General features: G+C 44.3%; 1 protein-coding gene across 1 annotated transcript in view; it reads left to right on the top strand.

Moving 5' to 3' along the window:
- Nucleotides 1–17,447, top strand: part of CACNA1E (calcium voltage-gated channel subunit alpha1 E) — a 1,379,194-nt gene that overhangs the window by 146,728 nt on the left and 1,215,019 nt on the right. The window contains exon 2 of the mRNA XM_069233198.1: nt 10,338–10,443. Within this exon, the coding sequence (XP_069089299.1) occupies nt 10,338–10,443 (106 nt within the window). The remainder of the gene's footprint in view (nt 1–10,337; nt 10,444–17,447) is intronic.

Below are 17,447 nucleotides of genomic sequence, written 5' to 3'. Positions count from 1 at the left end.
TCCAGGACAAGTAATGGTAATCAATGCAAGTGTTTACAATAAATACTCAGGAGCGGCTCGCAGTGGTTTCTAGGGGTGGGGTAGCGTAAGGGGGGGAGGAAATTAATTAAAAAAAAATACTTACCTGGATCGTCGCTGCCGCCACCACTGCGCTGCTCTCCTGGCTCCTCTGCTGCAGGCACAGGCTCCCAGCCTGCCCTGTGGCCAATCCTGACGCTGCTTAAAGCAGCATTAGGATTGGCTGGGAGCACCCAGCCATTACGCTCCCAGCAGACTGGGAGCCTGTGTATGCTCTCGCCAGCCTAACAACATAGTGCCAGCTGGAGAGAGCCTACTATGCATGTGTGTTTGGCCGGCCCAAGACGGCTGGCCAAACATACATGTGCATTGAGGGAAGTGCACAGTGCACTCCCCTCAGTGCTCATCACAGCTGATGGCGCATCCCGACCTAGCTAAGTTATTTATACGGGGACTCGTTTTAGGCCAATGAACCTTTTGACCCTGATTGGGGACTCCTTAAGATGAGATAGCTATTTGGCATTTCAATCAATAGATCAATCACTTCATCAATATTCACAATAACTAATCGATTTGCCTTACCAATACCCTCCAACAAGACTGAAACACCATGACCTTCCAGCCATAAATGATCACCCAAAGCTAATAAAGGTTAAGATATTTATTCCCTATTAGTTACAATTCTAAGGCCAAGTTTATTAGTCTCAATATCAATAAGCACATCAAAAGCATTATAATATGGCAACTTGAATAAGACTTTATCAATGCAAAAATCAGAAACATCAGAACAAAGCACGATGTCAACATGAATCACTTTAGCAGAGTATCATTAATGCAGTATTCAACAAAGCAAAGATTCAGTCATTTGTGTATTTGCACACAATATTAGTGAATTCCTCAACTAACCTCTTATTAGCATCAGCATGTTGGGCTTCATGCAAAACAATTTAACAACATAAATTTAGAAAACATCTAACTATGGTCTCTGTCAAAAGAGCAGTTGGTACCTAGAAAGAAAAGGCAAACAGACAATTACAATTCATCATCATATAGTTACCCTCCGTAATGAGTCAGCACACAGAGTCAGTCTTCGTCCTCAGGACAGCAGTGGATTCGCCATCAGCAAAGTCTCAGCAAGATAGGGTGAGAAGGAATGCTTCCCTCATAAGGAGGAGAAGTGCTTTATAGGGCAAAGAGAGGATGAGGATGGGTTAAGGTATCAGAACAACAAAGTCTTAAAGCAGGGTACCACAGCAAAAGTGTCCCTCAGTAAAAGGCACGTAATGGCTAGATAATGGCATCAAAGTGGCGAGGAAGAATGCCAAGAAAAAGGATGATTTCTCCTTGTGTCACGTCGTTATATTGAATCTGTCGAACAAGTTCCTAATTTCCAATTGGGCAATATTTGGTGCATCGTTATCTCTGTCCAATAATCCATTGATCACCTTATTAGAATTTTCACCTAAGACAGTTCTCATGCAGTTTATTGGTTCCTGTGATTGACGTCTTCAGCGGGTAGAATGTCAGGTAAGAAAAGTTACACTCCTTGCTCCAGTCAGTAGTTCAATTGTCTTTACCAGTTTAGGCGACCTTGTACCTGTTGCGAATTACACTATTGCATTCAGCAAGAATGTCTTCATGATCAAGTCGGGTCTCATGAGAAAGAATTCACTACGGTTACACACACATCTCTAGCTTCTGGAAAAGTACAGTTTCATGTCCTTTAGGAAGACAGCACATTGCACGTTAGAAAAACACATTTAGTATGAGACCAGGCCGCTAGGCCCAGACCCTTGCTAACTAAGGTCTAGTGATTAATTTAGCAAAACCTTAATACAAAATTCATAGTGCTAATACAGAAGCATACATGAGTACATTATTAATTCATTATTAGTCAGTTTCATTAATCATCGTATACATTGGTGGCCACTCCCCGTGGGCACATTTCAAACGCGTACATCACACTAAAACATTTTCTATGTGGCTTCAATACACATTATCTTGCAAGCCTTTCCCGTTAATATAGATTATAAAAGCTACACTCCAACACAGCCTGTGGCCCGCTCCTTCTACTACAAAACAATAATAAACACAGTTTATTATCGTTTTGTAGTAAAAGGTTTGCAGCTGCTGCTGCTGGCGGGGGCCATGCTTGTCCGCCCTAGCGGAGGAGCGGCGGCTGTAAATACTATTAATCGATACAGGTGCTTCTTAACCTTGGAAATGTTATAAGCTATTCCACTTTTGCTAGTGTCACATCGGCGTTTTCTTCATCTGGATTAGCCTATTTTTGCTCTTCACTATGACGTCTAAAACTATACAGGTCCCTTGTAGCTTCCGTAGTGATTACATTTGTCAGATATACTGCAAGCAAGCGCTCATGACAGAATGGAACTCATGTATGATTGTTAAACCCTTTTCAGAGGTGTCTTCTTCTGAAACGTTTTCAGCCAATGGCGAAGTTGGGCTGTGTGCCTTCCAGAGGGCCCACTGATAGAGCAAGCCCTGTTCTGATGAGAGTCTTGCCCTGATTACCTTGAATAATTCTTAACCAGATTGTTTTAAATACTGTTTCCTTTTAATTTCTTTTTAATTTGGGTGATGCGTCAATTAGAGACATTTTGAAGAGAAATGTGTTTATGTTTCATGCAACATCTATACGAAGATCCTTTAGATCAAAACAGGACTTCACATATGAGAAATGGTGGGTGTCACAGAGATTATTTGCAATAATATTAGTGAGTTTGTGCTGTGTTACAATATTAAAAACACATCACTATCCCTAAATACAAGATGTAAACACATTTAGAACTTGGACGTATGTGCCTGTGCATTGTCAGTGACCTGACAGAAGAGGGGAAGCGAGAGCTGAAATTGGATCATTAATTCAAAGGTGTTCCGAACAGGGGCCCCAAAATACATTTGGCCCAGTGCTCCCAAAATATTAAGATGTCCTAGTCTTTTTTGGCTTGAAGGAGCTGTAAGTAGTGCTGGTTTACAAACCAGATATTGCTCTGAGCTTCTAAAAAGGAAATGCTCGGTGAAAATAAGGGGCATATTTAAGAGCGCCTAGGGCCACCATAGTGCCCTGTACAAAGGACTTGGAGATTTGAGTATGTGGGTGCCTGGTGTACCTGTCTGCATGGAGGAATTGATTGATATTAAAGTATTTAGAATTCTGCTACCTGTTAAAGCATTGTGGGCTCTGAGGAGAAGGAGAAAACTGGGGTGCTATAATGTGGGAAGTAATGGGCCTGAGAGCTGAGTGTTTTGTGGGACTGAGAGCAGTGTGGATGAGATTCTCGAGAGATGTGCTAGGTGATGTCTTTGGAACAAGTGCTGCTTATGAGCTTATGGATTTTGAACCTGGAAGCAGTGTGATTCTTTCCTTTGGTGCTGTGCTGGAATCAGTGTCAGGGAAACTGTAGCAGTCTGAGATGTTGAGTTTGGAAGCAAGTGTGATAAATCTCTCTGAGAATTGTAAAGTGCTGTGTCGAAGAGTTTATACCTAGATTCTCATGGACCTCTCCATAGCCTATGTCATGGTGGACCACAGCAACAAATTACAGAGACTTAAGTATTGGGCAGAAGGAACAGCGCTGGCCCTCACCTGGATTCAACCTTTTATCCATAATCAAAGCTAGCAGATACAAAGAGGATCTTCTGCATTACGCACCTGCAAAAGAGGAATCATGGGTTCCATAAGGGACAGTCACTTCTCCTCTTCTTTTCCATACATATTTGTTTCTACTCACCCAAACACTTGACAAGAATCTGGAACAGGTTCAAGTGTGTGCTCACATGTACATGTGGAATAGTGAAAAGAAACATGTGAATGTATCGTGGGTGTTGTTTTTATTAATTCTAACTTCTGCACAATTCCTCAAATCAATGAAGTTGTCAAGGCATACCTGGATAGTTGTAACATAATCTACATCGCCCTCCTTAGAAAAACACAATGCAAGACTTCAACTAGTGTGATACCAGGAAGCCAAAATGTGCCTCCACTTACAGAACCACAACCACATCAAGCCAGCACTTAGAGCCCTCCGATGGCTCCTACTGGAATCCAGAATAACATTTAAAATACTCTGCATCATGCACAAAGCATGTTGAAGCAAAGGTCCAGGTCACCATTATGTACCATCGAGGAATATGTGAAGAAAATTGGCTCCTATTCAGCCACACCGTCCAGTCCACTCACCCCCTCCAAAAACCAAAGTGATCCGAGCAGTTCAGCTTACAACTTGAAACGATCTACATGGGGCGGGGTGGGGAGAGGGCAACAAGTGAAGGTCAGATACAGGGCCTTTCTTAAAATCCAGTTGAACTTTAAAACCTTTATCATAGTTTCAAGGTTTTTAGGTCGAGCGATCAAGCGATTTGACCTGTTGTACGTTTTGTGGGCTTTTAACCACGCCCACCTCATGCCCATCACTTTCACTCATTTGTGTGCTTGCCTTTCAAAAATCCTTTGTTATCATTGGTAAATGCTTTCCGTTTGTCCCTCCTTGGGACGGTTTTGTTACCGCCCTGCAGACTGCCCCTGTTACATGGATAATTTCACGATTGATGATACATTTGACTGTGAGTGTCTCTCCTTCGCGCTCATGCTCAAGGCCGCCATCGCGCTTTGAATCGGCTTGTTGGTTTAGGCGGTCACCTGAACTTCTGGATAGCAGCACAGACTTGTAATTTACACAGGCTTCTACAGATCCTCTCTGTATTATATGGCTTGGTACAGATTACAGGCCGAAAATCGTGCCAGTTTCCCCGTAATTCATGGGACTAATGTCAAGGGAGACCCATATTTGTTTTATTCATTTTATTCGTTTACATAATTAGTAATCCTCACACTGAACATAATATGCCTCTAGGCACGCAATCGGCAAGGCAAAGACATGCGGGCAGATTTGGCAGTGAGTGATTAATTGTTGAGGAGGCCTTCCTGAACATGACCAACCCGTGATGAAAGAGATCTGATTTCATAGGCAACCTAGTCTAGAGTGGTGGCGCATCAATAGAAAAGCAAATCCTTGAGGGGGCGCATCCAGAGGGGCGTAAGAAGTAGCAGCCACTGTAGTCGTTTAGTAGGGTCTGGGCAAATAAAAGGTCGTATCACTGCGTGATGTTGCCTGTTGGACATTTTTGTAGAAAAATGAAAACATTTTGTAGGATTCAACAAAGATTTATTAACGTCTGCAAAGTCAGGCAAATTAAAAAAACGTAGGCCCATATTTATACTTTTTGACCAAAACTGCGCTAACACAGTTTTGCAGCAAAAAGTTTAGCGCCGGCTTGTGTCATTTCACAATGCCAGCCGGGTGGGTGTGGTGGTAGGGAAGGAGGGGGTTGTGCATCAGAAAATGACACTAGCCTGGTTAGAGGCAAAAAGAAAGCCTCTAAACAGACTAGCACCATTTACTGCCGCTCAACCACTAAAAACATGACTCCTATCTAAGGAAAGACAGGAGTCATGCCCACCACCCCAGTGGCCAGTACAGGGGACAAGTGTCCCCTAGGCATGGCCATTGCATCCTCTGCCATGCAGAGGGCCCCAAGTTAGGGCTCCCGATGGCAAAATAAAAATAGAAATAAAATACTTACCTGGCCTTACCTAGGATGGGGTCCCCCATCCTCCGGTATCCCTCTGGTGGGGGTGGGGTTGTTCCTGGGGCTTGTGGAGGGCACCTGTAGACCCATTCCATGGTGTTTAACCATAGAAATGGGTCCATAGGTCCCCTAACACATGGTCTAACCTTCCCACCACTGAAACCCCTCCAGTTCCAGACTCTGGAACCTGCCAGGGCATCCAGGAGCACTATTTCTCGACAGGAGCAAATCCTGCATCTCCCTATTGGGAACTGTACTCCAAATAAGGAAAACAGAATCAAAATATACATGGAAATAAACCCGTCAATTTACAGAATGCTTCAGAAGCCACTAGGACTTTTGCAGAGAATGTTTGACAGAAGAAGGTTAACATTATCTTGAAGTTACTGGCGTTGTTACAGTCGGATTGCCTCAAAAAGTTATATTCCTGTAGTTAGGGGTCACAGTAGCATGCTTGTATACCATACACCGCTGTGACAGTTTCCTCAATGCCCCTGTAAGAAAAATATATTTGCATGGCATTTTAAAATTGCCCTGTGTGTAAAGTACAATTACCATGAAAGTGTACACATTGCCCTGTGTGTAAAGTGCCCACTAACATGCTCATCTCCGTCAATGTAAATGACGTCCTATGACATATTCCATGTTGCCACGGACACATAACTTATACATCATTGCTATCCCGATTTCACATTCTTTTTCACGCTTTATATTCAGAAAAAGGATCCCTTATAAGGTGTGTGCAAACCCTTTTACATTGTTATGTATGCAAAGCAGCTATTCCCATGCTGATCTCCCCCCTCAGCTGCTCAAAGGGGCCTGTCAACTCATAGAAAACTCTAGAGGCCAGATGTAGCAAAGGGTTTTTCCCATTCTGTGTCAATGGGAAAATGTGTTCGTACATTTTGCTCTAGGTACCTTGTATGAATGCATTTTTATTCTGCAGCCCAAGCTGGGAGGCAGCAAAGCGTTGTGTTCATGAGGGTGCAGGGGGATGAGGCAAGACTGTGGCATAATTTGGTGATTACAATTTCCTTAAAGTTCACTCACCTTTAAAATTGTAGTCACAGGTCTCTGGGTTCCAAAGTCAGCAAACAATAAATTGCTTGTGGTGACGTGAGCCTTAAAAGACACAGCATCCCTCAAAGGTGGATAAGTAGCAACATGTATTCTGTACCTAATTTGTTAAAAAATAAAGTGAAGGGCCTCAAAGCTTTTCTTTGGAGCCCACCACCAGCTCTGCCTAAGGCTTCTGTCTCCTCCACCCTACACACCTTGTCTCTTGATCTCACTCTTGCAGGTTCTTTTTCATCTCAAGTGTTTTCCTCTGTCACTGTTTTTAGGTCGAGCGAGCAAGCGCTTTGACCTGTTATAAGTTGTTGTGGGCTTTTAGCCATGCCAACTAAAGGCCCATCACATTCACTCGTTCGTGGGCTTGCCTTTCAAAAATCACTTGATGTGATCGGTAAATGCTTTACGTTTGTCCCACCTCAAGGCTGTTTTTCTCACGCCTTATAGACTGCTCTGTTACATGGATTATTGCATGACCGCCCATATACTTCATTGTGGGTGAACTATTTTTCCTTTTGTCTCTCCCCTTCCTGCTGCATGGTGGCCATCGCGCTCACAGCTCAAACAGGCACAAGAGCGTGAACTCAATCAGCAGAATGGAAGCGCTGGTCACATTGTTCACAGTTACTTAATCAGAGTAATTTCTTGTGGCTTTCCCCTTAAAACACTTGAAATTGGTACGTGCTTTACATAAAACAGAAATCCTGAAAGCGTAAGCAGGCTGTCCCGGCACAGCGGGAGAGCCGTTACTACAATATTCACTGTACTCAGGGAAACTCGACCCTAATGCTTTGCAGGGCATTATTTGACAAAACATTTTTGCCCATAACTCACCCTGTGGTGGTCCTAGGGCAATAGAACGACCACTAAAATGTTCAGCACGACTTGCTCTTTCTGTCTACACACTAGGTTAGTTGGGACCCCAAAATAATAACCCCTCCCACCATTCAGTGTCTTTAAGAGCTGAAACTTTTGTTTAACAGCTGAGAGTAGTTTGTTTTAAAGTCCTTATTTGTAATTTCAGTGTTATGGGTCTGCTATGTGTATAATGCACTATGCCCTGTAGGGGCTAAACATGTGATTATACTACTTTTTCTATGGTTATGTTTTCTAGGGGTTAACTATTTAGTTACATGACTACGTTTCTTACAAATGCTATTTTCATTGTGGTATCTTCTAGGGATTGTTCTGAGCATTATAGTCATATCAACATACTAAAATATTTGTGGCACATACAAACTTGCCCCATATTGCTTTGCAAAGCATTACTTAGACAAACCATGTTTTCCTATAACTCAGCCTGTGGAGGTCCTAGGACAAAGGGACCACTACCAAAACGTTCAGCAAAAAGTGCTCTTTCATCATCTCCGGGTCCCCACACTAGGCTAGTGGGGACCCAAAAGTAATAGGCCCCCTCAACATTCAGTGTCTCCTTAAGTAGCTGTTACATTTGTTTCAGAAAGAGTAGATTGTGTTTTAAGGTTGTTTTTTTGTAATATCATTGCTATAGGCTTGCTACCCCTGCAAATGTGAGGTTAACTATATAGTTACATGACTTTGTTTCTTACAAATGCTATTTTCATTGTGATGCTCTCTAGGAGCTGTTCTAAGCATTATAGTCATATCAACATACTAAAATTTTCCTGGCACATGGAAACTTGTCCAATAATGCTTTGCGGGATATTACCTTTGCAAAACATTTTTGCTAATAACTCAGCATGTGGTGGCCTTAGGACAACAACCACCAATACATTCAGCACCACATGCTCTTTCTGTCTGCATCATCTCTGGGTCCCCACAATAGGCTAGTGGGGACTCCAAAATAATAATCCCTACCACCATTCATTATCTTTTTAAGTTATCTGATTGCTGTAACTTTTGTTTTACAGCCTTGAAAATGTGTAATGCATTAAGTTCTCTAGGAACTAAAGGGCAAATTTAAGAAAAGTGGTGCTGCACTTAGTGAAGCGCAACTTTTCTTGCACCTCCCCCTAACGCCACCATGTGTGCGCCGCATTTAATATACGGAGCACCATGGCGGTAGTTAGGGAACTAGTGTCAGAATGTTTGATGGTAGTTCGGTGCTTTGCAGGATTAGCGTAAAAAAAATCTGACGTTAATCCTGTACACCTAGAGGAACATTGAAACCAATGGGAACCTCCTGTTAATGCATGCTCTGTGCAGGCGTTAAAAGTGGCGAAACAAATGGCGCAAAGAAACATTTTTTCTGCCCTCCCTAACGGGGGAACACCCCTTCCCACACATTATGCCTGGTGCAGGCATAATGTAGCACAAAGGGCTACAAAGTGGCGCAATGCATGCATTGTGCCACTTTGTAAATGTGGTGCAGGGATTTTGGCCTCGTTGGGCCACATTAGCGTAAAAAGAAATTACGCTAATGTGACGCAAGGAGGCGCTAGAGGCTCATAAATCTGCCCCTTAATATATGGTTACACTGCATTACTTTGACCTGTGTTTTGTATAGGGTTCTGCCCTTTATGGTCTAACAATATGGTTACATGACTGTTTCTCACAAATATTTTTGTTACAGTGATTTGAGCACCTCAGTCTAATGCCAAAAGTGTATTTCTGTTAAAGGTTTATATGCTAATTGTATATGTTTTAATAATCTCTCCTTATGACAATTATGACCATAATTCAGGCCAGTTTAACATCCTTATTACATTATGACTGTTTGAACACTTTATATGTTTGGGTGACACTTCTAGTTTATTTTTTATTTTTCTGCGGCGGACTTGTGTCTTTTTTGGGGGAATTGTGTTAGCTAGCCAGCAACCCTGATGGTGGGGTGGTGAAAGTGGTATTCTATTGGGATTAGCATGGCATATTTAAACTTGGATGCTAAATGGCAACATTTAGATTTTTTACTGCAGATAGAGGAAGAAGGTAAATGGAAATGCTTTAGTTATATGCAGGGCCACTGGAATTATATGGCAAGAAAAGATTAAATTATGAGTCAGGGTTGACCAATTTATGAGGCAAGAAAAGTCCTGTTATGAATTTACAATGCCAATAACTCTAACTCAAGAAAGTACGAGACCTATTGCATCACAAATGTTTGGGTTTGTTACTATCTTAGACATTAGAAGCATCTAAGATGGTATGTTGGTGCTTCATAAATTCTTTGTATAGGTAAAAAGAAATCCAAATAAATGTAGGATGCTGTGCATGCAGAGAGCAGAGTGAGTGGCAGGGAGCAGTAACATGCTAGGTGTGACAGCGCAGTGAAATCCTGGGCAAGGGAGAAGCGAGTGGTGTTGCTTCTGGAGAAGTGTTGGGTCAGAGAGACCAGTGTGTGAAGTGCTCTGTCTGGGAGCAGTTGGAAGCTCCTTGTCTGTGAGCAGTGTGTTCGGTGCTGCAAGTGGGAGCAGTGTGAAGTACTTTGCCAGGGGGGAGTGGATAGAATGTTGAGTCTTGAAGCAGCACAGTGAAATCTAGCAGTAGTGTGAATTTCTGGGCTGAAGGGCTGCATAGATGCTGCTGGGTCCAGGAGTAGTGTGAGGAAGTGAATGAACTATGGATGAACTGACCAATTGCAGCAGTTCAGATGGGGGCAATGAGATGATTTCAGAGTATAATCTCAAACTGTGTGTCTTCCTTAACCTTCTCGCCACTCCCTTTGAGTACATGATTCTGGCTACCATCATCGCAAACTGCATCGTCCTGGCCCTGGAGCAGCACCTACCAGAAGACGACAAGACCCCCATGTCCCGGAGACTGGTAAGTACTGTCTTTTTTCATCACAGCTCTGTCCTTTCTCTATCCTCTTCTGCACCCCTGCCCCCTCCTTGTCTTCTTTGCATCTCTGCCCTTGCACAAATCTTCTCTGCACCTCAGTCCTTTCACTAACCTTTTTTGCACCTGTTCCTTACACTACTTCTGTCTGCACATCTGTCCTCTCTCTCATCTTTTTGCCTCTTTCCTCTCACTTTCTCTGCGCCTTTCTCCTCAAACTACCCTCTCTCCACCTCTGCCTCACACTACTTGTCTCTGTAAATCCATTCTCTCACTAATCATCTCTGTATTTCTGCCTTGTCACTAGCATTCCCAGGGACCTCTATCCTCATCCTACCTTTCTCTGCACCTCTCTCCCATCACTCCCATCCTCTGTACCACTGCTGCCTCATTATATTCTCTGCACCCCTGTTGTTGTACACTCTCTGCAGCTGTGCTCTCACACTACCCTAACCTCTGCACCTTCGTCCCCATGCTACTCTTCCCTGCACATCTATCCTCTTACTAACCTTCTCTGCATGTCTGTCCGCCCGCTGCCTGCCTCTGCACTAATGGTCTCACTCTTCTTGCAACCCTGTTCTCTCGCTCCCCTTTTCTGTAGCTGTGCTTCCTCACTACCCTGCTCCACCCCAGTTCCCACACTAACCTTCTCTGTACCTCTTTCTTCCCGCTAACCATCTTGCGCCCCTGTGACCTCACCAACGGTCTCTGCACCTCTGACCTCCCACTCTTCTTCCACCCCTCTGGCTTCCTTCCTTGGAATCTCCCATTTATTGGCATGCGTTTTTCATGAAGAAAGGTTAAAATCTTCCTAGCACGTCAAACTGCCTCCGTTTCCCTTCCTATTATTATTACCCTAGTTTTTTTTGACGCAACCCTTCTTTATCTTAACACTCCGGTCATAATTAAAGCCAAGGGGGATGCCCCTTTAAAAAAAGGTAGTAGTGCCGGGTTAAACCCAGTGGAAGCCCTTAGGCAGTCGAAATTTCGGGGCCCTGCATGCAAATTATCTCTTAATAAGTTTTTTAATTTTACCAACCAACACTTTTAATAAATCAATGTTATTACACAAAACTAAACATTACACGTATGTAGTTTCCACCAACTTATTTTTTTACAAACTGACAGCTGACAGAAGATGAGCTTTTGAGAGAAAAACTGTTATGTGAATCTGATGTCCATGGTGTTATGTATTTTAAGTTGTTAATGGGTAAATTACGTTATTACAGTATTTTCTCTATAGAGTCTTTAATGTAAAGTTTTCATTTCTTTGAGCTTATTTATTTGTTCTATTTTTTGGAAAGAATTTGAGAAAGCCTGATTGTAATTTTTTATCAAGATCAAATTAATATTATTTTGATCTGTTGTCGTAGGGCCCCTTAAAGGGTGTTTTGGCCCATAGCCGGGTGTCTACTTTGCCTATTTGGTAATCTTGAACTAGTCGTAGTCAGGCAAATAACACTAATTAGTTTGCTACATAGTGCTCAAGGGATGTGTTGCCTTTCCAAGCGCTGTGAATAACAAGTGTCATGTCTAATGTAATACATTCAATAAACTCGATCCACTGTTTGCTTAAGGATGGCATACTTAACTAACGTTGACTAGTTTCCACCTCATAACTTGCCTATCACTTGACGAGCCACCTTGTCCCCATTGTGATATGGCCTTGTGAAGTCAGCTGCAGTGCTCTATTGTAAATACATTTAGGTCCAGATTTAAGAAGGCCTAGCCTCCTTCCACCTAGCTTCCACCTCCACATTATCATCATTTGTTTTACACTAATGTGGCGTTGGAATGCCAAAAACACTGCACCATATTTACAAAGTGGTGCAATGCATGCCTGCGCCAGGCATAATGTATGCAAAGAGGGTTTTCCCCCGTTGGGAAATCTAGGAGATTTCCATGTGCCATTTTTCTCTACACTATTAACGCCTGCTCAGAACTGACATTCAAAGGGGGCATACCATTATTTATAATAGGCCCCTATGTACCATGCAGGAGTAGCACCAACATTTTGGCACTACTCCTGCCGAGTAAATCAATAGCGTAAAACAAATGACTCCATTGTCCCCTACCCTGCGCCATGGTGCGCCTTATTTTAAATACGGCACACACATGGTGGCGGGCGCTGAGGTGCATATGGAAAGTGGTGCTGCACTAAATGCAGCACCACTTTCCTTAAATCTGCTCCTTAGTTGCAGCACTCAACAGCTGAACCAGAGTAGGCAACCAAGTGTTCTGTTATATGTTTCCCATGTTGCTACATGCCTTCTGGCATAGTTGATAATCCTCCATGGCAACACAGATCTTACCTAGACATGATCACCCAGAGCCTCAACCCACATGTTTCAACCACATCCATGATCTCCAGATGGAAACTGTGGACAGCATATCTGCAGAATTACCCAACCTTTACCACAAGAGGATGCACAGAGCCAAACAGTCCTTTCTGTTGACATACAGAGGTATTGATGTGCACAAGATATTCCTGGCACTGACAAACAGAGGCACAGAGGAAGACTTCACTTTTGTGGTGACGGCGATCAATGCACAATGTGACCCTCAAATAAACAGCAATTACAAATTACTTACCTCATGACATCTCAGGGAAAGTCAATTGATGTTTTACATACATCACTGACAGACTTGGGGCCAGATTTAAGAAATGTGGTGCTGCATCCAGTGCAGCACCACTTTTCTTGCGTCCCTTAGTGCCCTCCTAACGCCACCATGTGTGCGCCATATCTAGCATACGGTGCACCATGGCAGTAGTTAGGGAACTGGCATCAAATTGTTTTACACTAGTTTGGAGCTTTGCAGGATTAGCATCAAAAATTGTGACGCTAATCCAGCAAAGCCCATTGTAAACAATGATGTGCCTCCTTTTGACCTCTGCTCTGAGCAGACATTAAAAGTGCCGACAAAAATGACCCCGTAACGGGGGAACTCCCCCTTGGCACATGCACAATGCAGCGCAAAGGATTACAAAGTGGCGCAATGCATGCATTGCGCCACTTTGTAAATTTGGGGCTGCGATTTTGACCTCGTTGGGCCACATTAGCATCAAAACAATGAAGATAATGTGGCATAAGGAGGCGCTGGGGGCTCTTAAATGTGCCCCATGGTGAGAACAGACACCATGGCATATTAAGAATTGGTGTCAGGCTACACAAAAGCACCAGTCCACCAAGCTAGTTACCAGGCAATTCATAATCAAAATGTAGCTATATTGGAAGCCATCCTTTGTGAATTAAGATCAGTGAAACTCTAAATGGATGATTAAGGAGCAGCAGTACATGCTGCCCCCTTATAGAGAACAAATACTATCATATTAAAAGAGTGTCATTGCCATTTTTCGGGATTGTGAGCATTACACCACTACATATACTTACAAAGATTTTCTTTCAAAGTGGTTGCAGACCTACTGCCGCTGGCGCCCATTTTGGATCGGTGTGCTTATCCACCACTGAGTTTATCAATATGGATGTTGCAGATGCAGGAGTTTCAGTTAGTTGTTGCTTTGATCCTCAGAAAAAGCAGTGAGTATCTTTCATGATAGGCCTGTATCACCACCCAAGAACAAAATGAAAAAGAATTCATTGAATACTAGAAGTGATTGATGGTGGACTCCACCTGTCTTAGGGCCATCAAGCTGGGAGAGCTTGTCCAACCCAGACAAGAAGTTGAATGCCTTCAAATTGTCATTGTAGTTCACCATGAGAACTGAAGAAAGAGCACTTTCCTTGCGTCCCTTAGCGCCCCCCTACCGCACCATGTGTGTGCTGTATTTAAAATATGGCGCACCATGGCGCAGGGTAGAGGGGCATTAGCGTCTGAATTCCTGAAGCTATTGATGTATTCTGCAGGAGTAGCTCCAAAATTGTGACGCTACTCCTGCAGAGTACATAGGGCCCATTGTATTCAATGGCATGCCCCCTTTTAACGCCTGCTTGGAGCAAGCGTTAAAAATGCTCAAAAATAATGGCGCATGGAAATCTCTTAGACTTCCTTGCTCCATTTTTTTGGCCACCCCTAACGGCAGAATGCCCCCTTGCATACATTATGTCTGGTGCAGGCATACATTATGGGTGTCATTCCGACCCTGGCGGTTTCAAACCGCCAGGGCCGGGGACCATGGAAGCACCGCCAACAGGCTGGCGGTGCTTCCAGGGCCATTCTGACCGTGGCGGTAAAGCCGCGGTAAGAAAAGGGGAACCGGCGGTTTCCCGCCGGTTTTCCCCTGGCCCAGGGAATTCTCCATTCCGACCCCCTTCCCGCCAGCCTGTTTCTAGCGGTTTTCACCGCCAGAACCAGGCTGGCCGGAACGGGTGTCGTGGGGCCCCTGGGGGCCCCTGCACTGCCCATGCCACTGGCATGGGCAGTGCAGGGGCCCCCTAACAGGGCCCCACAAAGATTTTCACTGTCTGCTTAGCAGACAGTGAAAATCGCGACGGGTGCCACTGCACCCGTCGCACCCCTGCAACTCCGCCGGCTCCATTCGGAGCCGGCTTCCTCGTTGCAGGGGCTTTCCCGCTGGGCCGGCGGGTGCTCTTTTGGAGGGCCCCCGCCGGCCCAGCGGGAAAGTTGGAATGGCCGCCGCGGTCATTCGGCGGTTACCGCTTGGCGGGCGGCGCCCGCCGCCCGCCAAGATCCGAATGAGGGCCTATGTCTGGTGCAGGCATAACGTGGAGCAAGGGTTTACAAAATGGTGCAATGCATGCATTTCGCCACTTTGTAAATATGGCGCAGGTAAAAAGCCACTCTAGCGCTGCCTTACCGTAAAAAAAATGACACTATGGCGGCGCTAAGGTGGTGCTAGGGCCTTTTATATCAGCCCCAATGTTTCTAACTTCAGAAATATGTACCAATCAGCTGGCTGCTTACTCATGCAAACTAACACAAATGCACTTCTATCTATACCAGTGGAACTTGTCCAACAGCTGTGCTTTATGCTCCCAAACTGTACTCAAAGGAGTAAAAGTTATTGTTTCGCATGGGCCAATAATCGACTATGTGCAAACTGCTTGTGTTTTGGGGCCTCCTGGATGCTACCCACCTGACAATGAAAATTGATTTTTCCATGTGGAGGCAGGAGCGGCTGAAGTCTTCAGCACCTATACCCGACACCCATGAGAAAGTTGTTTACCAGCAATATGACGATATGAGCTTGTTTGGTCTCTGAACTGACAAAATCCCGCAGCAATATGAAAAAAGCAAGGTAATGACGAGACCACAATCGTTCTTCTAGACTGTAAAGACATCCCTGTCTTTGAAGGCTCGAGTATCCTTTTTACTCCACATCTTCTGTTGCTGCCTCATTTTCTTCTGGCATACCCAAAAAGGGGCACTTCATGGGGATAAACATTGCCATCCATTAGGGTGACCCGACTTTTAAAACCAAAAACCGGAACATTTCACAAAAATAGAAATAGGACTACAGTTTCACATTGACCAAGAAGCTCAGAATGACTTATGTCAGCGCTCACCAACGTGAAAACACAAACACAGAGGGCCATATTTATACTCCTTTTGCGCCGAAATTGCGTCGTTTTTTTTGACGCAATTTCGACGCAAATCTAACGCCAACTAACGCCATATTTATACTATGGCGTTAGAGGCGAATAGCGCCAAAGTTCCCGGAATGTGCGTCATTTTTTAGCGTGAACCCCTTCCTTGCGTTAATGATATGCAAGGGAGGCGTTCCCGTCTAAAAAATTACTCCCAGGCCTTTACGTGGTATTTATACTCCCGGGCAAAAGCGACGCCCGGGAGTGGGCGTGGCTAAAAACGGCGCATTTGCGCCGCTTTTTAACGCCTGGGTCAGGCATGGCGTTAAGGGACAAGTGGGCTCAAAATGAGCCCAGAGTGCCCTCCCCTGCCCCCAGGGACCCCCCCTGCCACCCTTGCCCACCCCAGGAGGACACCCAAGGCTGGAGGGACCCACCCCAGGGACATTCAGGTAAGTTCAGGTAAGTTTTTTTTTTTTTTTTTTTAATAATATTTTGTGGCATAGGGGGGCCTGATTTGTGCCCCCCTACATGCCACTATGCCCAATGACCATGCCCAGGGGACAGAAGTCCCCTGGGCATGGCCATTGGGCAAGGGGGCATGACTCCTATCTTTACAATGATAGGAGTCATGTTGATGGGGGATGGGCGTCGTTAAAAAATGGCGCAAGTCGGGTTAAGACGATTTTTTCGACGTAACCTGACTTGCCCCATTTTAAGACGCCCATGCGCCATTTTCCCCCTACGCCGGCGCTGTCTGGTCTACGTGGTTTTTTCCCACGCAAACCAGGCAGCGCCGGTCTGATTGCGCCGTCTAACGCCATTCCATAAATACGGCGCCCGCATGGCGCTTCAGAATGGCGTTAGACGGCGCAAAACTTTTTGACGCTAAACTGCGTTAGCGCAGTTTAGCGTCAAAAAGTATAAATATGGGCCAGAGGCACTGACGGGAATAAATTAAATGCAAACTTTTCAATCAAGCATTCTAAATGTAATTAAATCTATATCTGAAAAGGCTGGTACCTAATCCTGCACTAGAACACATAAAAGCTTGTTAAGTCACCCATCTCTAAAAATTAGTGAAATCTGCCTGCACAGATGATCGAAAAACGGGACTGACCAAGAAAATCCGAGATGTTTGGTCACGCTACCATCAATCAGCTGAGGTTATGAAGGCCCACTGACACTTCTTGGGTTCTGCCACCCTTCTCGATACTATTTCTGGAGATTCACTAACTCCACTATGACTACATGACAAATACTACCATTGATGTCTGAGTCCCCTTGGTGTATGGAAACTCTGTTATCAGCTGCTCTCCATCCATCTCTTTCTAAGCCAACTCAGCATCAATTGACATCTCAAGAAACTCAAAAGTTTCGGTCCACAAATATAAGCCACTACCACCTTGAATTATTAACGATAAAATTGTACCACAATATGATGAACCCTCACTAACCTGATATTGCATGCTTCATCTTTGG

The sequence above is a fragment of the Pleurodeles waltl genome, chromosome 4_2 (genome assembly GCF_031143425.1).
Source record: "Pleurodeles waltl isolate 20211129_DDA chromosome 4_2, aPleWal1.hap1.20221129, whole genome shotgun sequence".
Taxonomy (NCBI): domain Eukaryota; kingdom Metazoa; phylum Chordata; class Amphibia; order Caudata; family Salamandridae; genus Pleurodeles; species Pleurodeles waltl.
The sequence above is the reverse complement of the archived record's forward strand: the minus strand, read 5'-3'. Positions and strand labels throughout refer to the sequence as shown.